Here is a 27,118-nt window from a genome sequence, read left to right as displayed (position 1 = left end):
ATGCACGTCTTGTTATATCCCTGGTCATGTGATGTCACACAGGTGCACGGCTCATTATATCAGAGTAATCAGAGCTGTGTGATAACGAGCCATTCACCTGTGGGACATGACATGACCAAGGGCCATTTTTTTTATCCACAAAAAGTAAACAATGAAGATTCTTATAAAAGGACAGCAAGCAGAGGTGTAGAAAACAGTGAGGAATTGATACAGAAGGTAGATTGGAAAATTGTATAACTTTTCATTACACAAACTATCGATTATTTGCGCAAACCGGACAACCCCCTTTAAGCGGAACTCTCCATTTCGGTGGGACACACCAATCTCCTAAATAAAGCCATGGACTCTATATTTGGCAAGTCTCAAAAGTGGTGCGTATAACATATCCACAGGACAGGTCAGAAATACACGATTTATGCAAATCCCACCTCAGAAACCGCGTGCGCTCCCACAGACCAGAAAGGAGAGTCACTGCCCGTGCTCGGGTCTCAGAGGTGCGCACTTATCATGTATTGGTGACATATCCTGTGTAACATAACGTCCATGATAGTTTTTCCTCCTCCAAACTCCATAGACTGTAAGCTCTTGTGGGCAGGGCCCTCGCTCCTATTGTACCATAAGACTGTGTTTTTCTGTTTTTCCGCTGCAGAATAGGATAATAGCAATAAAGATTACAGACAGTCCCCGGGTTACGTAGAAGAGAGATTTTGTTCTTAAATTGGTCCCTCTCTTTAGACTTAGGCTGCCCTTGGAGGGACAGGTTCCATTTAGAAACAGATCCAGCATAACCCCACCATTGTGAACAGAGTCTTATCAGTCACAGTGAGGGGGTGCACTTCAGGCTCTGAGCCCAGTTTTGCCCTTTGAAGATCTCTGGAGACCCTGTAATATCTGGCCCGGTGCTTTATTACGGCCTTGGGCAGAAATCTGCTTCTCATAAGCGGCTGTGTTTTACATTTGTAAACTTGGGCCCATACAGCCATGTATGGTAAACAACTTAAGAATTTTAATGACTTTTTTTCTTTCATTTTCAAGTCACTTTCTAAATAAAAAGAACTATAACCTGCAATTATCAGCTTAAGCCCCTTACAGAGGATTAATGTGGCTATTAACATTCTTCTCAGGGTCTCATTGTAAGAGAAGATTATCATTACACCTTCCTCCTCCGCTCCAGCACCTCCTCTCTGACAGCAGAGAGGATTATAATGGTCAGATATTGGGACGAATATCTCGGCAACCATGGGGGCTATGACAAAAATACAAAGTGCCCCTGAATCTGTGTAGTAGCCACTACTGATCAGCGTGTTCATCTGCAATGGATGATGTCACAGCTTATCTCCTCCCCCTCCCTGTACAATGACATCTGTATAGATAACACTGACCCATCATTACATCACTACTGACAATAGATGATGTCACAGCTTATCTCCTCCTCCCTGTACAGTGACCTCTATATAGATAACACTGACCCATCATTACATCACTACTGACAATAGATGATGTCACAGCTTATCTCCTCCTCCTCCCTGTACAATGACCTCTATATAGATAACACTGACCCATCATTACATCACTACTGACAATAGATGATGTCACAGCTTATCCCCTCCCCCTCCCTGTACAATGACCTCTATATAGATAACACTGACCCATCATTACATCACTACTGACAATAGATGATGTCACAGCTTATCTCCTCCCCCTCCCTGTACAATGACCTCTATATAGATAACACTGACCCATCATTACATCACTACTGACAATAGATGATGTCACAGCTTATCTCCTCCTCCTCCCTGTACAATGACCTCTATATAGATAACACTGACCCATCATTACATCACTACTGACAATAGATGATGTCACAGCTTATCTCCTCCCCCCTGTACAGTGACCTCTATATAGATAACACTGACCCATCATTACATCACTACTGACAATATATGATGTCACAGCTTATCTCCTCCTCCTCCCTGTACAATGACCTCTAGATAACACTGACCCATCATTACATCACTACTGACAATAGATGATGTCACAGCGTATCTCCTCCCCCTCCCTGTACAATGTCCTCTATATAGATAACACTGACCCGTCACTACATCACTACTGACAATAGATGATGTCACAGCTTATCTCTCCCCCTCTCTGTACCATGACTACTGTATAGATAACACTGACCTATCATTACATCACTACTGACAATAGATGATGTCACAGCTTATCTCCTCCTCCTCCCTGTACAATGTCCTCTATATAGATAACACTGACCCGTCACTACATCACTACTGACAATAGATGATGTCACAGCTTATCTCCTCCCCCCCTGTACAATGACCTCTATATAGATAACACTGACCCATCATTACATCACTACTGACAATAGATGATGTCACAGCTTATCCCCTCCTCCTCCCTGTACAATGTCCTCTATATAGATAACACTGACCCATCATTACATCACTACTGACAATAGATGATGTCACAGCTTATCCCCTCCTCCTCCCTGTACAATGTCCTCTATATAGATAACACTGACCCATCATTACATCACTACTGACAATAGATGATGTCACAGCTTATCCCCTCCCTGTACAATGACCTCTATATAGATAACACTGACCCATCATTACATCACTACTGACAATAGATGATGTCACAGCTTATCTCCTCCCCCTCCCTGTACAATGACCTCTATATAGATAACACTGACCCATCATTACATCACTACTGACAATAGATGATGTTACAGCTTATCTCCTCCCCCTCCCTGTACAATGACCTCTATATAGATAACACTGACCCATCATTACATCACTACTGACAATAGATGATGTCACAGCTTATCTCCTCCCCCTCCCTGTACAATGACCTCTATATAGATAACACTGACCCATCATTACATCACTACTGATAATAGATGATGTCACAGCTTATTTCCTCCCCCCTGTACACAATTTGCAGCTCCGGCAGTTGACTCATATACTGGGCCATGGAAATCACAGCTGTTGTATGAGCCGTTTGCTAGCCATTGGGTCCAGGGCAAGAGTATAGGGAGGGCACTCAGCGTGAGCCCCGGGGCCCCCACCAGTGAGCAGAAGGATGGGGACCCCACTTTCCAGCCTACTTGAGGACACAGATACTATCAAGTCCTATGAAGTAAAATCCCCCTGTACGATCGACACAGAGGGACTACGGCGCGGGGCACCAGGAGCGCCGCAGGAGATAAGTACATGTTTATTTTTTCCGTGCAGCCCGTCGCTATTTTTGCTTAATCATGGATAACCCCTTTTAACTAAATCTTTCCTTATTCATTATAATAATGTGGGCTTGTGTGATATATTAAAAAGTGCAGGGGGGGGGGGGGGTTAGTACTAACTTGGGTTGTTCTCATTCAGTGTCACAGATATGTCATACATAATAAAGACATGTGAACGCGGCATTAACGCTGGACACTGTACGGACTATAATAATGAAGGTCTGTAATCAGCTGCGGGGCTTATCACCAGCCAATAGTCATAGAGCTGATAGGATTATGCGCACCATTATATCATATAATTTACACGCCGACACCTTGTTTGCACAGAAGGAGAATATACTCCAGACTGATAACAACTCAAGGCTACATAAACTGACTGCCAGCGCCAAACCTGCTGAGGTAAGAGCCGCAAACATCTCAAGCCCTGAGTCAATAAGGCGAATGTAGGAGCTGCCAACGATTTCTTCACTACATTCCCTGGCGCAGAACAGAAAAACACAGGATATTACACAAGGTCCCAAGAGAAGGTAAAATTAGAGAACAGCACACAATTTCCTAAATGTCAAGGTCATTGTGTAGTCCGATTCGAATATATCCTAACACGAGTAATATAGGAGTATTGAAAGTTTCTTTTAGAAATTGTACAGTATTTTTCGGAGGCGCACCGGAGTATAAGGCGCACCATCAATAAATGCCTGCTAAAACGTCTAGGTTCATATATAAGGCGCACTGGATTATAAGGATGAATGACCAGCAGGTGGCAGATCTGTCCACAGCTTCAGGCAGCTGTTGTCTGTAAGTAGGGTTCATATATAAGGCGCACTGGACTATAAGGCGCACCTTTGATGTCTGAGAAAATCAAAGGATTTTTTGTGCGCCTTATAGTCCGAAAAATACGGTATATATTCTACAGTACGAGATAAAGGAAAAAGACACTGGTCAAAATTACAGAACACTTTCAGATCCTGCAAAATATTGGTGTCAATCTGATACTTGGTACTAATTTCCTTAATTATCTGACAAACCCTATTGGACTGGCCTTTATCTGGACAACTTTTTGCCGGAAGGTCTCAGTTCTTTTGGAACAGCACAGCGTTTAGGCTGCCAAAAAGGGGTGATCCCGTCAGCCATAGCAAGAGAAGTTGTTTGCTCCAAGTGTGTGATTTCTAGAGTATTGCATCTTTACAACACCACAAACTCTCAAAAGATATGCAAGAGAGGACAGGATAATACGGATAATCTCCATGGGGAATTATTTACACACTAAAGCCAGAACTGCTGGCCGGATCAGCATTGAATAGGGTAAGGATCTGTCTCGTCATACAGTGTCTCGACATTTAAGAAAATCTGCACTGAAAGCCCACTCTGCAGTGACCAAATCTCTCATTAGCAAAAACAATAAAAGTGCTATAGTACCTTATATTGAGGACCATATTGTGTGGACAAATAAGAAGTGGTCCACAGTTCATTTTAGTAGTGATGCAAGCAAGTGCAATTTATTTGGGTCCATTGGGCAACATCATATTCCCAAAGTGTGCAAAGAAGTCAGTGAAAGGGGGTGGAGGAAGTGTCATTGTTTGGTCAATGTTTTCTGCAGCATGAACTGGACCCCTCATACCTAATCATTGCAGAATGAATGCAAGTCTGTATCAGAATCTTCTTCAACAACATGTGGTTTCCTCCTTACATTCAACACCAAATCAGCAGCAATTTTCCTGCAGAACTTAGTATCCTATCTGTAGACAAAATGTTATAGAGCAGGAGGAGCTGAGCAGATTGTACATAGTGTATTATCTGCAGGCAGCATGTTATAGAGCAGGAGGAGCTGAGCAAATTGTACATAGTGTCCTATCTGCAGGCAGCATGTTATAGAGCAGGGGGAGCTGAGCAGATTGTACATAGTGTCCTATCTGCAGGCAGCATGTTATAGAGCAGGAGGAGCTGAGCAGATTGTACATAGTGTCCTATCTGCAGGCAGCATGTTATAGAGCAGGAGGAGCTGAGCAGATTGTACATAGTGTCCTATCTGCAGGCAGCATGTTATAGAGCAGGAGGAGCTGAGCAGATTGTACATAGTGTCCTATCTGCAGGCAGCATGTTATAGAGCAGGAGGAGCTGAGCAGATTGTACATAGTGTCCTATCTGCAGGCGGTATGTTATAGAGCAGGAGGTGCTGAGCAGTTTGTACATTGTGTCCTTTTTGAGAATGAACGCAGACGCCTTGCACATGGCAGTGGAATTACATGTAGTTACAAAAGTTAGACAGGAAATTCTGGTGGTATAAACCCATCACATGGCTTAGGTCATCACCCAAGGAATCTGCCCCTAAAATCTCCAGGGAACATCAAAGATGAAGCAGAGCCCCATCTGAGGGTAATAAATTGTTTCCTTATCTGTAATTTATTGCTGCAAATATTTACTTACCCCTCATCCAGATATCTCTGCTGCACATCACACTTTGTATTTTCCACACTATTCCCATGCGCTTCTCTGTTTAAAGGGGATGTCTCATCAGATTTACCCTAATAATCTACCAGCCCCCTCAGGTGCAGATCTACCACAAATCTACCACATAAGTGCAGTGCTTCTAAACAAAGCACACTTTAGGCAGCACGGTGGCTTAGTGGTTAGCACTACAGCCTTGCAGTTCCTGGGTTCAAGTCCCAGGGTGAACATCTGCAAAGAGTTTGTATGTTCTCTCCATGTTTGCGTGGGTTTCCTCTGGGTCCTCCGGTTTCCTCCCACACTCCAAAACATACTGGTAGGATGATTAGATTGTGAGCACCATTGGGGACAAGGACTGATTTGGCAAACTTTGTGCAGCGCTGCGTAATCTGTATGTGCTATATAAATAGCCGGGCGGGTATACGTACAACGTGATGGAGAGGAGGAGGGGTGACCCCTCCCTTCTCCATAGAAATGAATGGCGCACAGGCCGTACACACAGGGAATGATCGGACATGTCCAATCCTTATCCTTTGTATGGAGCAGTACGGTTCCAAGTCTGTGGCCATACATACGTCCCCCATAAGGTCATGTGAATACAGCCTAATTTAGAGCCTAGTAGGGTGGAAGATGTATAGCAAGACCACAGATAGAAATTTATTTGCTAGGCCCCAGGAACTCCAGTTGACAGCACAGCATGTTGGGTGATCCATAGCAAATTTATGAGACTAATCATCATTAGAGATGGTCACTTGCAACAAATAACCACCTACCTTCATATCAGGACTGCGGTTCTGGTACAGCAGACGGAAGCTATGGAGCAATTCCAGTCTTTTTCCAACAGGACTGGCAAAGAAAAAAAAAAAAGGTGTTTACCAATAATGTACTAGTAATGTAGTTCAGTTATTCTGGAGTTACCCTCTAAGGCCCCTTTCACACTTGCATTTTTCACGCACGTTTCCTGCGCGTGCAGAACTCGCATTGCACTCAATGCATTGTAACCAATGGGTCTTTCCAGACTTGCATTTTTTTTCATGCACACACACGTGTTTTTTTTAACGAGCGTTTAAATCTCGGCATGCTCTACTTTTGCAAGTCACGCGCGTGAAAAACGCACCATACAAGTCTATGGAGATGCATCAAAAACGCATCGCACTCTGAGACACATGCAAGTGCAATGCGTTTTTCACGCATCAATTGCCATAGAAAAGATAGAGCTCAGTCCTGAGTCCATTTCACGGGAGCCGTCCTGCGCCGTGCACGAGGAAGCAAGACTCGGATATACAGGATGAAATCATGGGAAATGATGTAACATCTTACCCGACATTCATCTCTTTCAGATGGTCTTCTGTCAGGTACCGGAGGGACGACCCCTTGATCAGATTTTCTGGAGGTAAATAAAATAAAATGTATAAAACTTTTAAATGGGTTTATAAAGAAAAACACAAAAGATTGTGGGAGGGAACAAAACCATGCGCCCCACAAATCAGGAGAGCTACACAGTGGACAGCGCCAGGAGCGGACAGCTCCATCTGCAGTGTAGTGGACGTGCAGCCCTATTACAGATGGCGGCTGAGCATGCAGGTAGTCTATACTGTCACTATACGTGAAGTCATGAATGCTAGGGGTGCAGATTTTTGCCCCCTAGACACAGTGGACAGCACCAGGAGCGGACAACTCCATCTGCAGTGTAGTGGACGTGCAGCCCATTCACAGATGGTGGCTGAGCATGCGGGTAGTCTATACAGTCACTATATGAGAAGTCATCAATATAAAGGGTGCAGACTTTTTCCCCCTAGACACAGTGGACAGCGCCAGAAGAGAACAGCTCTATCTGCAGTGTAGTGTACATGCAGCCCACTTAGATGGTGGCTGAGCATGCAGGTAGTCTATACGGTCGCTATATGTGAAGCTGTCAGTGCAGGGGGTACGGACTCAGAGGAAATTTCCATCTGCAGTGTAGCAGACATGCAGCCCAGTCACTTAGACAATGGCTGAGCATGCGGGTAGTCTAATTGCTCACTATAGATGAAGCTGTCAGTGCAGACTGTTGCCCCTTAGTGTACAGCTCTATCTGCAGTGTAGTGGACATGCAGCTCAGGCACTTAGACCGCGGCTGAGCATGCTGGTACTCCGTATGATGACTAGATGAAGCTGTCAGTGCAGACTGTTTCCCCTTATACATAGTGGACAGCTCCATCTGTAGCGTAGCAGACATGCAGCCCAGGTACTTAGATGGCGGCTGAGCATGCATGTACTCCATATGATCACTAGATGAAGCTGTCAGTGCAGACTGTTGCCCCTTAGTGTACAGCTCTATCTGCAGTGTAGTGGACATGCAGCTCAGGCACTTAGACCGCGGCTGAGCATGCTGGTACTCCGTATGATGACTAGATGAAGCTGTCAGTGCAGACTGTTTCCCCTTATACATAGTGGACAGCTCCATCTGCAGCGTAGCAGACATGCAGCCCAGGTACTTAGATGGCGGCTGAGCATGCAGGTACTCCATATGATCACTAGATGAAGCTGTCAGTGCAGACTGTTGCCCCTTATACATAGTGGACAGCTCCATCTGCAGCGTAGCAGACATGCAGCCCAGACACTTAGATGGCGGCTGAGCATGCAGGTACTCCATAAGGTCACTATAGATGCAGACTATTGCCCCCTCCCTCTTCTTATCCTGATCACCTATAGCAGTGATGGCGAACCTTTTAGAGACCGAGTGCCCAAACTACAACAAAGACCCACTTATTTACTGCAAAGTGCCAACACAGAAATGTAATTTATGATTTATACTCCCTTCTCTGTCACCGTTTTCATTGATACCAGCCCCTGAGGACACCAATAAAGCAGAAAATAGTCCCAGGTAGAGCTGTCACTTTAAAATAACTCTGTGCACAGCAAGTCCTGGGATGTCTGGGACTGCAGGAAGATACCTGGAGTCATCTCTGGTGATGGCCTGAGTGCCCACAGAAAGGGCTCTGAGTGCCACCTCTGGCACCAGTGCCATAGGTTAGCCATCACTGACCTATAGATACACTAATAGTAAGCACTGCCTTTAATACTTCCTTTAAGGGGCGGTCTGTGATTATCACACTTCTGCCTGTTCTGATACCAGATGTGATAATAGTAATAAGTTATGTCATCTTCCATATTACTAGTCTAGAGAAGAAGTTGAAGGTTCAGCTTTGTGACTTGTGTGAGCACAACCTTGCACTATCAAGGTGATCAGAGGCTTCATATAGAGCATGTGGAGCAGTACACAGTACACAACTTCTTCTCTAGCAAGTTGTATGCGATTCTGCAGCACTACAACTCCCAGCATGCACTCTCACCTCTGAACACCCCCTGCAGGTCTCCATGCCCCTGCTTCTTCAGGAACAGGCACACTTCCTCCACCCCCCAGGAGTCGTAGTCGTCATCGTCGCCGGGCTCCTGGCAGCGCTTCTTGGCGGGCTTGTCGGGGGTGACACAGCCGTCCTGCAGCCCCGGGGAGCCCTGCTCCAGGCGGCCGCGCTTCATGCTGCTCATACTCGGTGCTCGGGCGACTGAGAACAGGGAAGGGACCCGGCAAATGACGTCACGAGGAAGACCACGCCCACGGTAGCATCGGAAACCAATTGCGTGCGAGCTGCTCCCCGCGAGGAGGGCGGGGCGTGCACGGCCCTGCAGTTATTTGTGCCTGCTCTGGGGCATTGCTCGGTCACTGTGTGCGGCGACTCTCCGCCCATAGGCGGCGCTCTCCCGCAGATGCGGCCTCTGGCGGAAATTTGAATGCTACGGCGGGCGGGAGCATGCAGAGGCCGAGGCCGTGTATATATGTATACACATACATACATATATACACACTAGATTACATCACACAGTAGACAGTCATATGGAAGAGAGTCTATGAGGATGAGGGGGTGACACAAGAGCTTACAGTCTATGAGGATGAGGGGGTGACACAGGAGCTTACAGTCTATGAGGATGAGGGGGTGACACAGGAGCTTACAGTCTATGAGGATGAGGGGGTGACACAGGAGCTTACAGTCTATGAGGATGAGGGGGTGACACAAGAGCTTACAGTCTATGAGGATGAGGGGGTGACACAAGAGCTTACAGTCTATGAGGATGAGGGGGTGGCACAAGAGCTTACAGTCTATGAGGATGAGGGGGTGGCACAAGAGCTTACATTCTATAAGGATGAGGGGTGACACAAGAGCTTACATTCTATAAGGATGAGGGGGTGACACAAGAGCTTACAGTCTATGAGGATGATGGAGTGACACAAGAGCTTACAGTCTATGAGGATGAGGGGGACACAAGAGCTTATAGTCTATGAGGATGAGGGGTGACACAAGAGCTTACAGTCTATGAGGATGAGGGGGTGACACAAGAGCTTACAGTCTATGAGGATGATGGAGTGACACAAGAGCTTACAGTCTATGAGGATGAGGGGTGACACAAGAGCTTACAGTCTATGAGGATGAGGGGGTGACACAAGAGCTTACAGTCTATGAGGATGAGGGGGTGACACAAGAGCTTACAGTCTATGAGGATGAGGGGGTGACACAAGAGCTTACAGTCTATGAGGATGAGGAGGGACACAAGAGCTTACAGTCTATGAGGGTGAGGGGGTGACACAAGAGCTTACAGTCTATGAGGGTGAGGGGGTGACACAAGGTATAAGAGCTTGTCCAGCCTTATAAGGGAACAGAGTAAAATAATTTAATAAATAAAATTACTGCTCTTATAAGTGAATGTGACTGCAGAAACCTGGATTCTTGGTATTTTGTGATTTCCTGGATAACAGATGGGAGGAGGACACAGGATGGGTTAGTAAAGAGAGTTGTAGTTTCCTGCAGTTAGGGAGCGTTATAGGCTGCCTAAAGAGATGGGTTTAAAGCTTTAAAGTTGGGTATTGGCCTGATAATCCGTGGAAGGACATTCCAGAGAAATGATGCAGCTCAGGAGAAGTACTGAAAACTGGAGTGGGAGGTTCCAATTAAAGAAAATAATAAATCTAAGCATTAATTTGCATCTAGGAGGTGGGATTTTATGTGGGATTTCCACTCAGACTCCAAAAGGTTCACCATCACTTCCCTCAGGTTTCTGAACCCTAGTGTGGTCTGATCGCTTGTTATATATATTCCAGCAGGGTGTAATGTAAACCATTCGAGGAGTACCATGCTCGTGAAGGTGTTACGATTATGATGTTTGTACGATATTCCATGTACCAGTTACACCGATTCTTTTCTTGCTGTAGTTATCTACATATTCAGCTAACAGACAGTGATTTCTGGCTAGTCATATATTATTATCGAGGCATCATGGGATTCATCACCAACCAGAGAAGAAGGAAAAAGACTGGGGAAATGTAATAAACCTGATAAAAGTCTTTGCAGAGACTAATAAGGGGAGTGTGATATAAGAACTACCTCCAAGCCAAACAAATACAAGACAAATGGAATAAAGCCAAGGAGGTTTATTGTACATATGTACAAATGTGTGCAAATTAAACAGGCGTTTCCCCCTTTTCCCCCCACAGGAACAAAACAACTTGCAACTAAAGGAGTCGCATCTCATGCAGTACAGTTTATATATACAGAGATAATCACAAGTTCATATGTACAAACACGCAGGATGTGTAGATGCTACACAACATTGTCTAGTATAAAGTGGGCCAATTCAGTAGTCAAATATAGCAGGAACCATGGATTCATCCAGAATATGGCTGTGTCCTGGTTAGGACAATGGTTCCGGGTGTACGGATCGGCTGCACTCACTGTGCGTACGTATTGTCCCCTTTTTAAACTTACTGTAAAAATTCTTAAAAATTGTGTTTCAACACAAAGCAGATAAAAAGTAAAAAACTGTTCATTTAGCAATTTTTACTAGATGAGAGATGGCCAGGCTGAATATTTCTAGAATGCTAGATCATGAATGAATGAATGAATGAATGAATGTATAATGCTACATTTCAAAGTAAGTTTGCTAATAAGTTTTTAAGAAAGCACAAAACAGATCCATAGCCGTAGGTGCAATGTGGTTAGTAGCGGACGGCAGGCGTCCTTCCATAGGATACTTACATGATGCACAGCGTATCAAAATGGGTTACAATAAAAACATATGGCAGACGTAAAAACCTATAAAAAGGAACATAAAAGCAATAAAAACAGCAAAAACCCTAAAAATGAAAAACATACAGATTGCACAAACTTGAGAATAACCCAATACGGTATATGCAGTTACTGAACAGTGCGAGGTACAATATGGCGTCAGGAGGGGACAGCTAGCGGACGGCTCTCTCGCTCACTACATCCTGGAGGCGTTTGATCAGAACGTCGTCGTTCTCAGTGCACATCCTCTTTGCGGGAGATTCGGAGTCGCTGTCGATGGTTATGGCCCGTTTTCGGCTCCTTTGGTCTTGTTTGATCATACTGTTTATAACTTCCAAGCTCTACAATGACACAATGAAGTCACCATCAGCATGTGGCGCCAGCAGCAGGGAAAGCACAACTGTAATGAAGTGGAGATCCGGAAGCCATTGCTCCGGTAAACTTACTTTGGAAGGGCTCCCATTGAACTTGTACATAAGTGCTGTGCGAGGGGTGAGACACGCTGCGTTTTTATGTGGAGACACATAGATGGAGTGTTGCTGGGATACGCGACGAGGCGAAACGGCTTGGTGTCGGAAGCTGGGGAATGGGGACAACGGGGGAGCAGCCACCTAAAATGAAAATAATCAGATTATATTTCTATATGATGCAGGGACTCCCATCTTCTGCTGTGTGTGCAGCCCATGGGATTGTGACACCATATGCCATATTATCACAGGGGTTGAAAAAGTCAAGCAGTGGGTCCAATTTTACACAGTCTTGGTAACAATCACAATTTCCTATTTATCAGTGCCGCCTCCTGCCATACTAATACAAATCTCTCCCAGGCTAATAGTGAAGGACCTACCAGGCTGTCACCGGTGCTGACTGCATATTTAAGTGCAAACTGCTGCACCCGCTCCACATAGACGTTGTTATAAAAGGTGATCAGGTCTCCTCGCTCCTGGTCACCAGCACCTGGTTTCGGGTCTGAGTGAGAGTCATTGGAATCTGTAGAACAATGACAATATATAATGAGACGACAAGGACGTAAATACTATGGCAAGTGGGGAGCCATGTGTCGTCTTACCTAACCCAACATAATACAAGTAAATTTGCAGTTTTTACAGGAAAACTAGTAGACTAAAGCATCAGCATTGACGCTATACAAGCTTTATAGCTTTCATTTTAAAGGAAATAAGACCATCATGATAAACCAGGGACACTTACTTATAGATCCAGGCACTGTGACTGTGATAATCTTCTTATATTATTTGTTATCTATGACCTCCATCCTTCTAAAACAGTGGTGGCGAACCTATAGCATGGGTGCCAGAGGCGGCACTCAGAGCCCTCTCTGTGGGCACCCAGGCCATGACACCAGAATAGAGTTCATCCAGACAGGACTCAAAGAATGATGGCCCAACAATTCTTCCAGTACATAGGGACCCTGGAGAGAAGCTGTAATACTCCGAATTTGCCCTCCTCCTTTCAACTGCGTTGGTGTCCTCGGCAATAAGTTACTGCCTTAATTGTGGTGCTGGCACTTTGCCAGAAATAAGTGGCATTTGGTTGAAGTTTGGGCACTCATGATGTAAAAGGTTTGCCATCACTGTTCTAAAACAAACTTTGATTACTATGCTAATGAGCCAAAAGGAGCATTACCTGAGCCCATCTGTGCTGTAGCTTCACAGGCTGTTACACAATCTCCCCCTCAGAACTTCCTCCTTCATCTGCCTGATATAATCTCATAGCAGCAGAGGAAGTTTCAGCACACAGTGGGAAGGGGGGGGGAAGTGCTCCGGCACAAAGTAACAGCCTGGGAACCTGCAGCATGGACAGGCTCTGGTATTTTAGAGTTTTAAAAAGCTTATTTTAGAAGGAGGCAATGGATAACAGATATAAGATCACCACTATTCCAGTAGTGTAAATTCACATAAATAGTAGAAAATGATGTAATAAGAGATCAAAGCCACCAATAATACAGCAGATATCTGCACCACAAGTAGAGGCTTTATGCTAAACACAAATTCCCTTCTTACCACAATCCACCATTTCCACATCTTGGTTGGATCCAGGGTCGCTCTGCTGCACATCACCCGGCTTTTTCAGTAACACGTGTCTATACACCTAACAAGCAAAGAGCAAGTATGTAACAGCCACGTATAACACTGAGGACAGACAAGCCACGTGACTCGTGGAGTTACTTACACGGCTCTCGGCTTGGGGCTGATTCCTGTAACATTTCATGATGTCGTGGAACAGGCGCTCCTCCTTTGTTACCTGCAGGAAAAGTTACACGAGACTTAGGACTTCCAAGAAAAGTGCAACATGTTCAGCCAATTTATCTAACTTAAATGAAAACAAAACAACGAAAACAAACATTCTGTACATTTGAATACATGAACCATAGACTGGGTATTCAGATGCTGAAAAATAAAGATCACTAAAGTAACTGCGCAGACAATGACCAGATGCAGTCTACAAAAGACAAGGATTAAAGGGGTTGTCCAGTAATGACAAGTTATCCTCTATCTACACGATGGGAGCCAATTACTGATTGGTGGGGGTTTCAGGGATGGCAATCAAGTTAGTCCCTTATCCAGTGGATAACTTCTTGTCATCGGACAATCCCTTTAAAAGGGAACCTACCACAACGATTCTACCTATAAAAGCTAGAACGGGTGGTAGGTGGATGTATGGGACGTGAGGTTAGCCCTTTTTAGAGCTTATCCTCACGTCACCGCTATCTTTTTAAAACTTTAATATAATATAACCAATATGTAAATTTTCTTAAGTGGCTACTGGGGCATGGAGTAGCCGCTTTTCTTCTCCTACCCTGATATCTTCGGCACATGCGCAGAACGTCCGGCCCGCAGCTGCGTGGCCACTGCTCCGATGCCGGGGCTACTGCGCATGTGCAGAACTCCGGCTTCTCGGACGAGGATGTCAGGGTATGAGGAACAAAGAGGATAATGTGGCGTGGAGTAGCCGTGACGTGTAGCCTCATGTCCAGGCACCAGTAGCCGCTTAAGAAAATTGACATATTGGGGTATTAAAGTTTAAGATAGCGGGGATGTGAGGATTAGCTCTAAAAAGGTTATCTTCACATCCCATACATTCACCTTTATAGGTAGAATTGTGGCGGTAGGTTCCCTTTAAGACGGTCATGCAGTCCTTACTCTGCGGTTTCACAGTCAAGTAGAACCTAGGCACCAGATGTGGCCTAGAAGAGGACCTTGGGTTAAAGGGGTTCTACCAACTAACAAAGTTCTCCACAGGATATGGGATAGAAAGGTGATCAGTGAGGGGTCTGTCTCCTGGGACCCACAGGAATTCAGAGAACAGGGATTCAACTCTCCCTAGAGGGCAGAACTGTAAGTTTAACATATGTCCTGCCGCAACATTCTATAGTTTGGGAGTGTCCAGAAATGCTGAGCAATGCTGAGCTTGGAAATACAGGACCCCTTTTCTCCATATTGCCAAGGGTGACGTTGAGCAGTCAGACCCTCACCGCTCAGCTTGTTATGTTTGGTAAAACCCCTTCAGGCCTCATGCACACAGCCAGGGCCTGGTCATGGGGGCCGTGACATTATGGTTGAGTGCATGAGGCCTTAAAGAAACATCAGGATCTACTTACCATTAGTCAAAAGATTTGTGTGCCTTTTAAATATAATAATATATTAGCCCGATTAATGCAGAATATACATCTCTATGGAGACAATTTATAGTAATATATAACAGACAAAATGCAAAGAAAATTTAGCTGAAAAAAATAAAAATAAAAAAAAGAAGCAAAGTTTCACATTTTGTTAAGGGTTAAAGTATGTTGAATGTTTAACATGAGAAAAATAAAAATGGGTCCGGAGGTCATTATCTTGATTTGTCATAAATATAGAAATATAAAAAATGTGAACATACCCCTTCTATTTCATGGTCTTCTATGAAACCACGCCAGTGAAAGAAGCTCTTAAAGCTTTTCATGGCATCTTCCACATTGGTGCTTCCATTACTCTGGAAATAAGTACATTATTGAGAAGCCGTCACAAAGGATCATGCGGTGTGCACCTCTGCCCCCGGAGCGGAAGGCTACATCCACATGGGAGAACTCTGCTAAATTCCCATTAGGGAATTTCAGTAGCTGGATAGTACAAGAGCAAGTGCATCCTATACACACTGCTAGAGATGGAAGCAGCAAATGAAGTCACATGTAGATGTAACCTTAGAGAGAACTTGTTGAGTTAAACTAAAAATATCTTTGAAAACTGATTGTATGCAGCTGTAGAATTATCCCTATAATGTTCCTCTCCATACCTGTAAGGTTAACTCACCATCTGAGCAAGTGAATCAGTGTCCTATCATCATTCCACTGAGCTGAAGCACCCCTCCAGCTCATTCCCCCAGGAATAGGAGACACGCTGGCTGAGTGACCCGTTGAAAAGAAATCCTGGGTTGTGAGGAAGCGGATTTCTCTTCAGCAAATCACACACAATGACTCTTATTCATGAAGGAGAGGTGAATGATATCACGCGCGGCTGCAGAGAAAGTATGCCGCTTGTTAATCAGGAAGCTGGAGGTGTGGGGCAGCTAGAACAACATGAATATGCATAGATGGCGAGCCTGCTGTAGAGGCATGGGGAGGAACAATATAGGGATAGTTGTACTGCTGTATAGTAGCAGTTTTCAAAGATACGTTTAGTGTGAGCTAGTTTAACCGCAGTTACAAGTTATCCTCTCGGATGGACAGAAGTGCACACTGTAGGAGCTTTGCGACAGATTCTCTTAAGGTGTTTTGGATTCTGGGTTCTATAACACACTGCACCACAAGCAACAGAAGAGACTGAAGTTGGAAGGTAATCTTAGAGCGGACAGACCATGCATTGCAAATGTTGTTCAGTGTTAAATTAAGCGTTTGTGAAGTTATGGAGAACACAACAAAACAAAGGATAGAGACTTGGACAAGTTACCTTACACCAATCTGTGGGTAAGTAGAAGTGATTTGATTAATATAGCAGAGCAAAACCTGGTGACATAAGCCCCGGCTCACTGCTGTAACCTGCAAGGAACCTCGTACTTACTAGTTGGAGAACCAGTTTGCACATTTTTCTCCAGTAAACTACCAGCCCCATCAGGTTGAGTATGAAATGTTCTTTCTACAATTCCCTATTTTAAATGTTAAATCTGACCTGTTCACCTATACAAAGTCATATGCAAATGAGCCGAGAAGAGTCACATTTCGTTAGAAATTAGTCACTTTTAGGGGCTGCACAAGGAGTGTCAGGTCAGATGCTCCTATCCTTCTGTTCTTTAGTAGCAAGAAACATAATGCATTAATGTTAAAGATAAGAATCTCCTCTTTGAGATGGCATCAGACTTGTGGTTCTGTCAAGACACAAGGATACAAGACGATGCCAAAATCATGTAACAGGACTGAAGATAAGGTCCTCCAGTCTCTAAAAGTGACTCATCTCAAGACAAAAGATGGCTCTTCTCAGCTCATTAGCAAACGGATTTGGAGAGCATTTTAAAATCGGGATGTTAAAAAGGAGATTTCATTTGATACCACAGGGGGCTGTTGGGTTAGTGGGGTAAAAGCCGATGACCCTGTAAAGGAGTTGAACCAGGAGAAGGAATACAGGACTGTGCTCACTTAGCACACCAGGCTGGTAGAGTAGTTTAGCAACGTATGGACTTGTATGGCCCCTTTTCTGCTAGAAGCAAGGGAAGTAAGGTGTAGGATCACACAGAGGAAAAGCAAGCAGTCACATCAGTAAACAGAGGAGACATCCATGAAGTCTTACCTTTGCCATAATGTACACTCCACAGAGCAGCAGCTGATCAATGTGTCTGTCTTTCATCAAGTCCGTGCAGTGAACCAGCGAATACTCAAACAACGTCCAGATCTTGCGCCTCAGATCATTCGATAGGTCAAGTTTCAGACACAGGTCTCTCAGACGAACGCTGGCCAAATGATACACCTAGGGATCAATCACGTGGTATAGTAATGGACCCGGAAGTTATATCAGATGGAAAATAGAAAGATGAAGGCAGGCACCATACCTTCCTGAAGAACAGCGCTAGAGACCCCGTTCTCTTTGGCTTGTTTGAGGACATGGGGCAGGCGTCATGGCTTCGGAAAACCTGACTTCTGGGGCTGGTCAAGGCTTGTGCCGTCAAGGGGACCTGAACGCCATTTTCATTATTTGACTGTGATAACTGCTTGGGGAGATCGTTCTGAAGACCTTAGATAATCAAAATCACAAATCTTAGTGTAAAATTGTGGGCATTTAAGGTGACCCCCAAATAATCCCCGAGCAGCAGAGTTACAATTACCTGTTACATTCACCTTCAGGCTCTTATCTGGAGACATGCACATTAGTTCACATGGCTGAACCGGGACAATCCTGATCCTGGTGACCTCAGGGGTTGTGTGCAGTCTTTCTACTGGCGACTCTTTCGGCCCATCATCCCCAAAGAGTCTCCTTTTGGCACTGCCGGCAGAAGGAGAGTTGTAGCGTTCGTGAACGGAAAGCGGTGAGAGGGGCTGCGCGTCTGAGGGAGAAACAGAGACTTGCTTAAGACACCATCAATGTGGTCAGGAACCTGACAAACGACCACCCATAGACACAGCACGTTGTCCATACATAGGCTTCTTGTATGTGAACCAATAGCAAGTGTGAAGTGTATCTGTGCCAAGCTGAAGGGCCTGTTCACATGTATAAGGGTTTGAGTTTTGTTGGATGAATTTTTTTTTAAGATTTGTATGGAACCATTGAAAAAAAGAATTTTTTCACAAAACTCAAACCCCTATACAATCTTAGAATACACTGAATATACAATGTTAGAGCAAAGTTGGAGACTACGCAGAGAGTGCAACTTTTTTCTGCATTTCTCCCCCTTCTTGTAAAAATTGCTTTGTTAACTTTATTCTGCTTTAATATCAGGTTTTTTTTTTTTTATCTTTTAGTACTTTAAATACAAATAATTTCATATTGAGCTCAATTTCTTTAGATTCTTAGGAAGTTCTGTATGCAATTCCTACTCAACGCACAGTGAAACCTCTCCAAAGGATCAACACCTCCATAAAATGATCATTTTTTGCCTGTCCATTATACTCTGTCCCACTATGAACAGACCACCCTTTTAAAAGAATTTTTCTGTGTAAAAATGGGCAATCTGCTGAAAGCGGTTTCCCAGTATATCGGAAGGAGGTTTTACTGGTCCCTGAAAATATAAAGCACAAAACTTTGACCACCCATTTTGCCTTCTGTACAATTTGTCTCTTATACGGACAATGCAGGGTGGATGCCCATACAGCAGTGATGATACCTCTTCTGCAGGATCCTCCAAGATCAGTGCGGACCTCTTTCAATCGAGGATGAATAATCGGTGAAGCGGGCATCATAGGGAGATGCCCCAATCCTGCTTCATTGCCAGTTTCAAAATTGCTTGGAATTATAACCTACAAGTGATAACATAAAATTATATTTGTGATGTGATATTTTAGTCCATTTATACACCATGAAGCACACAAGTTGTTCACAGTCTTGAGTAGAGGATATATAAGTACAATACATACTTCCTCACAGGTCGGGATGGTCTCTGATACTTGAAGCAGCTCCCACAGAACAGAGTTGCTCGTCCAGGCTCGCTCCTCCAATATCTGCTCTTCTATGCTGTTCAGGTGCTTCACCATGTCTCGGGACAACCCATCCTCAGACCGGATGAACACTTCAATGACCTGAGAATAGTAAAGGATTCTTTAACATGCAAATATTCATACAAGTACAATTTTACTTAAGTTTTTCCAAAAATCAAATTAAAATCCGCATTTAGGGATATGGCAGGAAACCTCTCGCAAAGTTGCAAAGTTCGCCTTTCATTCTCATACATCAGCTAAATCATTTTACAGAAACAGGAATCACCTTGTAAAAATTGAAAGGGCTGAGGTTGAGGATTTCAATGGTCCAAGGAAATTTACGTGGAGAACTGTAAGCAAAGAGAACGATCTCGAGACAGCACGCCAGCAGAGACTGGTGGAAAATGTCTTGCTCCAGTAGCCCCTGCACAAAACAATATAGTAATAAACACATCACATACTGCAGAACAGGATATACAGGATTAGGCCTCATGCACACAGCCATGCGCAGAGCCAGGAGCTAGCCACGTCCCACATCGCCTTCTATAGCTCACGTTCACAGTACGGTGCATGCACCATGTATGTGCTTGACGGTCTCATTATAACAGAGTGAGCAGCGTCCATGTCAGCCAGGTTGCGAACAACGACGCATGGTCCCTTGTTGGCGACCCACACGCACATGTGTTCATGTGAATGAGGCCTTACACATGGTGAAATAGCTACGGATTTCCCTTGTAGATGATAGGTCAGGTTGTTCTCATCTTACCGTCAAGTCTTTTCCTGCAAGTCTCCTGGTCTCTTGAAAGACAATGGATTCCAAAACTTTATAGTATAAAATCTCCGCCAGTTTCCAACGTTTGATGGCAAAGTCTGCAAAGGAAAGAACAGAAGTTTTTATACCCATTAGAGCTTCCACAGTCATTGCTTAATCTTAAATAAGGCTGTTACCAAGATTTTGTAAAATTAGAATATCAGAAATTGTTAACCATCTCTCACCTCTCACCTGACAGTAAATGGTAGGATACCAAATTTATAGGAATATAAAGGCTAAAAGGGCAGTAAATTAAGTCAACATTCAAGAAGAAATGGAAGATTCATCCCCAGGACTACAATAAGCGCATAGCCATCAAGCTTATAGACATTTGTATACATTTTTGACTTGTGTCCACTTGTACTTAATACAAGAAAACTGAACAATGTTTTCTACAACTGACCGATATGTGATCCAGGCTGATCCGCTGAAGGCTGCGTGTAATGATGACAGAACTTCTTCTGAACCTCGTTTACGGTGTTCTGTATGTTCTCTATAGGATTGCGAGCACATGATCTGAAGCAAAGCAGAACATGGGTGATACATCCTCCTCTCGTGAAGCAGTCAGTATAAAGAACTGGAATAGTGTGCTGGATACATACTTGAATACGTTGAGTAGGTGTTCGCTGGGAGTATTGCGGAGTCCGGTCACCATACTCTGCAGCTTGCTCACACACTGCGTCGCGGAGGAGACCGGAGTGACCACCATTTCCTTCTCCTTCAGGTATCTTCTACCAGTCAGTGGAGTGGATGGTGCAAATGATCTCCTCTGGTAAAGAAGGTATAGTTTTAAATTTATAGGCAACATAAGGAGCAATACAGTATTATTCGTACTATAATGCGCAACGGAGCATAAGGCGCACCATCAATAAATGCCTGCTAAAACGTCTAGGTTCATGTATAAGGCGCACTTGATTATAAGGATGAATGACCAGCAGGTGGCAGACCTGTGCACAGTTCAAGGCAGCTATTGTCTGCAAGTATGGTTCATATATAAAGGCGCACTGGACTGTAAGGCGCACCTTTGATTTCCGAGAAAATCTAAGGATTTTTCGTGCGCCTCATAGTACGAAAAATACGGTACTATCGGGTTCTGTGTACAGGAGGCAGAAGTTTAAATGTAACACGACATGTTAATCACATGTTGTATCACACTGAGGCACCAATGGGCATCACAGTCCAACTCCTACACTGCAAAGCAGAGCCCATACCTTTATTTATTTTCCACCATCTAGAAATACCGAAAATGAGTACAGAATATAATCTGGACTATGGCCTCAACACAGATTAGAAAACACTAAACAAAGTTACCTTCTCGTAGTGCTGCTGGAGGGTGGACTCCAAATTTTTCCTCGGTGTACAATTGCCCGGAGGAAGCTCAGTCAAAAACTTCCTAGGGGTTCCGATCTCCTCATCTGCATCAACTCCCAAAAACACCCGCTCATCAAAGTCTCCCACCGTGAGGACATACTCCTCGTACTCCCTATTTAGGGCTTTACTGGGGGAGGGGAGAATAGAGCAAAAAATATTTAGATATAAAGTAAAAAAAAAGCTGCACATAGTTCTTCAACTTTCTCCACTACAATATCCAGTGTTTTGCTGTATGGATGCATTTTTACATACTTACACCTAACAGCCGCGATCCGTCACCCTGTGACTGCTTTATGGCTATACTTAACGACATGGACAAACCATAACCTATGGCTTCAGCATAACTAATATCAATTATGCCAGTAGTTTTGCCATTTCAAAAGTTTTGCTTTTTAATTTTCGGTATATACACTTGAAGATATTGCACTATTAAATTTCACATAATGAAAACGTATGCCTTATATAGCTTTCACACACACACACACACACATTATCCTTAATCATGATATATCACTGCAACATGCACTTTTACCACAAATTTCACCCAAAATCCAAATATCCGTAACTCATGAGTAGTGTATAATAGCAGAAACACCTCAAGATAAAAAGGGGGTGGGTAGAAGGTAGAGTAATGTTAAATCATGAAATGTACGTACTTGTTGTCTGTAAAACTTGAAATGTCCAGCATACAATCTCCTCTTATGATCTGGAAGAAAAAAAAAAAACCAAAGACTAAATCAAGGTGTGAAAAGGGATTTACCAAGTTTGAGGTTAACAATTGGAATTGGGGTCCAACTGCTGGGACCTCCACTCAATGACAGGACCCTCGTTCTTGTAATAACTGAATGAAGCAGAAGGTCTAGGATGCATTCATTACTATGCAAGTGTTGAAAAATGCTGAGCACAGCGCTTAGTCTATGCGAGTGTAGGAGATAGCTGAGCACTGTGCTTGGCAATTGCAGACATCATAATATTATTAAATGGATTATCCAATTCGTGAGAATGCATCGTGTATTGGTCTCACTACTGTAGATGGGGGGTGTCTGAGATGGCCATCCTGCCCCCGAGATGTGAGTAATAAATACTGGCACTCCAAGGGTTTGGGTGGCCGATCGCATATGCACTTACCTTTCGATCATACAGTTTGGATATGTAAGGCTTGAAGTAATGTTGCTTTATTCCTTTGGCTTCTACTGTGATGCCGTCATACAGGTCACATAATGTACTGATGATACACGGAGGATCTTCACCGCCGTCACCAGAAGACGACAGCTTTGCTGTATGCACAGGATAACAATATGTAGGGGAATTAACTACAGAGACATGGACGACCCATAACAATAACTATAATAGATTTCACGCAGCAATACGTCCCGGATGTCAGAAAATGAGGCAGATTATGTATTAAACTAGATGCATCATAAAGCAAAGCCACTTACCTGTAAAGGATGGGTTGAGCAGATCATCTTTATGGGGGCAGAGCAAGGCCTGGGAATACACCAAATCCAGGCAACACAGCAGCAAGTGGTAAGAGTTCACCAGGTCGTCTCCTATCAGGCTGAAGTTGCCTAAAACCAGACAATACAGAATAATTACATTATTTTTTCTCCATTACCCATTAGGTCTAATTGGGATGAAATAGTCTGCAGTAAGAGGTCGCTCACCTTTGGTGTACACAAACAGCGTCCAGCAGAAGTTGAAGAGATCCTTCACGTTACACTGCAGCTTCCTGCAACGCAGACAAGTGCACAGATCACGACTACAGCCAAAAACCCACAGGAGAGACGATCAGGGGGTGCAAAGCACAGGGTTTGGGCTCCTGGTGACTTACCTTTGCTTCCTGCTCCTGGGCAGTCTTGGAGGATCTTCGTGGAAGTTTTGGAATATATCCATGAAGATGGGTTCAAACTTCTGGAATATCACCGTAGAAACCTCAAAGTTTCTCTCCAGCCTTTCCACTCGCTCCCTGAACTCCTGGGGAAGCTTTGACATGTCCATCCATTTCTTCATCTTATTGAAGAACTGGATCAGACTGCGGGGCACAGATTTACAATGTTAAGTCTCTAGAGTAAATCTAGTAATTGCACTGAGGAAAAAGGAGTCCAAGCGACTGACCTTAGCTTTGCGGAGCGGAGAATCCGGGTGAGAGACACCCCGTTACCCTCCATGACGCCTCTCCCGACAGTTTGGACGAAACCTTTCCGACATGCGGCGTACAGAGCACACGCCAACCAGTGCTTTACATCACCCTGCAGCAAAAATATAGACTTATCACTAAGCAATACAGCAAGTTAACCCCTGCAAGACCAAGTTTTAGGTTGTTGTTTTTCTTGCGTTTTTCACTCCGCTCCTTCCATAAGCCAAATATTTTTAATCCGTTTATGGTGCGACATAAGGGCGTCTCGTCCGCAAGACAAATTGTACTTCCTAGTGACACCCTTTAATGTTCTGTGCTGGGAAAAAGTGGCGGAATTGGCAAAAAAAACCCCAAAAAACAAAACAACGGTTGCGCCATATTCTGATTGGCTTTATTTTTACGTCTCTCAACGTGCGGTTGCGGTGACACCTCTCCTGTATTCTTCAGCTCAGTACAATAATATACGCAAACTTATACAGTTTATATAAAAGTTATGTACAGGTAGCCCCCAGGTTACGTACAAGACAAGTTCTGTAAGTCGAATTTGTATGCAAGTCGGAACTGTATATTTTATAATTTTTAGACCCAGCCTAACTTTTGGGTCTTAAAAATGTTGGGTTGTCATTAGAATCATGATTAACAATAAAGCTTCATTACAGACACCTCTGATAACTGTTACAGCTGATTACTGTAGCCTAAGGCTAAAGTACAGGAAATTACCAACATCCAGAGGTCCGTTTGTAACTAGGGGTCGTCTGTTCTTAAGTAGGGGACCGCCTGTATTATAGTGATACAGCAGACTAATACAAGATGGGGAATGATAGCTATGAGGGGAGGCGCCCAGCCATCATGGCAAGCCTCCGATGTTGACACCCACTGTTAGGTGCATGGGTCAGGCCAGGTGACATTGGGTTTGTCTCAGTTTTTGGAGAGGATAACGGAACCTCTAAACCCAGTGCGTGGACTGGACCTTATACGTGTGTGCGAAATGTTCTTTATACTTTCACTTGCGTTGGAGATCTTCTACTTCCAATGTGATGCACAATAATCTGCTTCACCCGGACTGATCCCTTCTCCCCCTCCGCTGGTAACCCTCCATGGCTACAAAAATGGAAACTATTTAAAAGTGGTTGCTATGGGAACGTGTGAACTAGAAAAAGTGGCATAATAATGAGTGAGCACCTATATACATAGAGGACAGGGCGTAACATGTGTTGGCTTAGGTCTACACACAAGTGAGACGCAGAGAAACTCCTAACCGCAGTGTGAGTTGCGTTTCTAAGTGTGAACGCGGCCTTAGCCCAGCACTCACCTCCAGGCTGTAAGTGCTCCAGGTCCTGGTGAAGTTGCTCATGGTCTCTGCCGCCGTCTCCTCGTCCAGGTTGAGCTCCCGGCACAGGCCCTCCAGCTGCTCCCGCACCTGCTCCCCGGGGCCGCCGTCTGAGGAGTTGGACGAGTCGGGGTCGTCTCTCTGCATGGCGGCGGCTGGTCCCCTCCCGGCTCCGGTATATTAAAAAAAAATCCAAATTCCCTGCACCCCCCGTATCCAAACACTCTACCTCTTTCCCACAAGCCCTTGCGCAGCGAAAAAGGCGCGAAAACTGACAGACTCACTTCCTCACTTTCGTGCTGCGGTATCCCTCCGCCGTACATACATCCATACTTCTGCTCCCCAATTCAACTGCCCCCTAACATCAAAACTGTGACTAGTCACATCAGAGCTTGTAAAATCAATAAAAAGGAGAGGGGGATAAAAAAAAGAGGGAATGAAAACTTTTTGGGGGGGAGCGGCGGATGAATCTTCCTACTCGCGCCGAAATGCATTGTGGGAGTTGTAGTCTTTGGTAGAAGTTAAAAGTCCAGATCACTACACCGGGTCTCTGCTGGGCGCAGCCATAGAGACAAGTATCGCACTCACTTCTCCAGCAGACACTGCCAGGACATCACATTCACTGTAGTCCCAAAGTTACATTATCTGTAAGTGATGGAAGCCTCAGCGCTGTGCCCGGGAGCCCGACAACTATTTGGGGACGTATTTGGCTGAATGGACAGAAAACCAGCGGAGGGTCCTGCTACTTATCCATGATGAGGGACACAAATAATAGTCTTCTATATGTTTATACCCAAATGTATGTGAGTAGCAGTGATGTGCCCATGTACATAGGATGGGAGGATTAGTACTAATATATAGATATAGATATACAGATAGATGGGAGGATTTGCACTGTGCTATACCCATATGTGCAACATGGGATTATTAGTAGTACCGTGCCCTGGTGCCCATGTATATAGGACGGGGGTATTAGTACATAGACACACTATATATACATTATATAGGATAAAAGCAATGGGAGTATTAGTACTGGGTATAGAAGACTATTTCTACTGTGTCGTGCATATATATATATATATATATATATACACATTAGTACTGTGCGCTGCCCATGTGTGCACTATAGGAGTATTAGTACTGTGTGCTGCCCATGTGTGCACTATAGGAGTATTAGTACTGTGCGCTGCCCATGTGTGCACTATAGGAGTATTAGTACTGTGCGCTGCCCATGTGTGCACTATAGGAGTATTAGTACTGTGCGCTGCCCATGTGTGCACTATAGGAGTATTAGTACTGTGTGCTGCCCATTTCTGCAAGACATGAGCAATAGTCTTGTATGGTTCCAATGTATACACTACAGTAGTGTCCAAATGTGTACAAGTAGGATTGCTGTACCATGCCCGGATGTGCTGGATAGGAGTATTAGTACTGTGCCTGTATATGTGTATATATATTTTTATATATATAGGCACACTGCAGTGCTACCATTCTTTATTTTTTTGTATATTGATGGGCTGTATATTAATGTACAGTTCTCTGCCCATGTGTTAAGGATAGGAGTAGTAGTACTGTGCTGTTCCCAAATCTGAAAGATACAAGCAGTAGTACTTTGCTGTGCCCATAAGTTCAGGATCAATGTAGCATGGCTGCGAGGTTCCAGTATGTTTATGGAGGTTAGAAGTAGTAGTATTGTGCTGTGCCCATATATGGAGAATAGGTGTAGTGGTACTGTACTGTGCCTATAGGTGCAAGAAAGAAGTAGTAGTACTGTGTGGTGCCAATATATAATGTAGTATTCTGTCCATTTGTGCAGGATAGAAGAAGTGGTATCCTACCCTGCCCATATAGGAAGAAAAAAAAGAGTCACAGTAGTACTGGGCCATGCATATATAAGTAGGATAGGAGTAGTAGTACAGAGTTGTGACTGTACTACTCACAAAAATGTAGGGCTATTTCGCTTATGGGTGAAATGCACTGTACCCTTTATAGGTTGGGTGGTGTTTACCTGAGCGCACCTCCAGGTACAGACATCATTGTCTTCCC

General features: G+C 44.2%; 2 protein-coding genes across 3 annotated transcripts in view; both read right to left on the bottom strand.

Annotated features, from left to right (window-relative positions):
- Positions 1-9,293, bottom strand: part of SAMHD1 (SAM and HD domain containing deoxynucleoside triphosphate triphosphohydrolase 1) — a 30,270-nt gene extending 20,977 nt beyond the window's left edge. Inside the window, exons 1-3 of the mRNA XM_072112224.1 lie at positions 9,040-9,293; positions 7,025-7,091; positions 6,478-6,550 (exon numbers count right to left, since the gene is read on the bottom strand). Coding sequence (XP_071968325.1) covers positions 6,478-6,550; positions 7,025-7,091; positions 9,040-9,235 — 336 coding nt within the window. The 5' untranslated portion in view covers positions 9,236-9,293. The remainder of the gene's footprint in view (positions 1-6,477; positions 6,551-7,024; positions 7,092-9,039) is intronic.
- Positions 9,294-11,156: 1,863 nt separating this feature from the next.
- RBL1 (RB transcriptional corepressor like 1) lies at positions 11,157-25,491 on the bottom strand. Of its 2 annotated transcripts, XM_072112221.1 has the most exons (23): positions 25,055-25,491; positions 23,721-23,854; positions 23,437-23,637; positions 23,270-23,334; positions 23,045-23,173; positions 22,734-22,882; positions 22,262-22,311; positions 21,546-21,732; positions 20,837-21,003; positions 20,638-20,750; positions 20,190-20,293; positions 19,710-19,847; positions 19,364-19,525; positions 19,114-19,246; positions 18,118-18,336; positions 17,845-18,026; positions 17,586-17,762; positions 15,706-15,798; positions 13,996-14,067; positions 13,827-13,914; positions 12,653-12,795; positions 12,252-12,416; positions 11,157-12,146 (listed from the first exon to the last, which is right to left on the bottom strand). In XM_072112221.1, exons 1-23 carry the CDS (start codon positions 25,217-25,219, stop codon positions 11,979-11,981), a joined length of 3,204 nt encoding a protein of 1,067 aa, XP_071968322.1. In that variant the 5' UTR covers positions 25,220-25,491; the 3' UTR covers positions 11,157-11,978. The 2 variants fall into 2 exon arrangements, with proteins under 2 accessions (XP_071968322.1, XP_071968323.1); XM_072112222.1 differs by lacking the exon at positions 15,706-15,798 and having other exon boundaries at positions 25,055-25,487.
- Positions 25,492-27,118: the final 1,627 nt, after the last annotated feature.

Source organism: Engystomops pustulosus, chromosome 6 (assembly GCF_040894005.1).
Source record: "Engystomops pustulosus chromosome 6, aEngPut4.maternal, whole genome shotgun sequence".
NCBI classification, from domain to species: Eukaryota; Metazoa; Chordata; class Amphibia; order Anura; family Leptodactylidae; genus Engystomops; species Engystomops pustulosus.
Note: the sequence above shows the minus strand (reverse complement) of the source record. Positions and strands in the feature narration are given on the sequence as shown.

Bases quoted from the DNA above. Each gene is read 5' to 3' on its own strand.
- RBL1 (XM_072112221.1), bottom strand. From the start codon at position 25,219: ATGCAGAGAGACGACCCCGACTCGTCCAACTCCTCAGACGGCGGCCCC. The intron at 23,638-23,720 runs GTCAGTCGCTTG...TGTGCCCCGCAG, and splicing joins CTCCGCTCCGCAAAGCTAAG to TCTGATCCAGTTCTTCAATA. The intron at 15,799-17,585 runs GTAAGACTTCAT...ACTTATTTCCAG, and splicing joins GAGTGTACATTATGGCAAAG to AGTAATGGAAGCACCAATGT.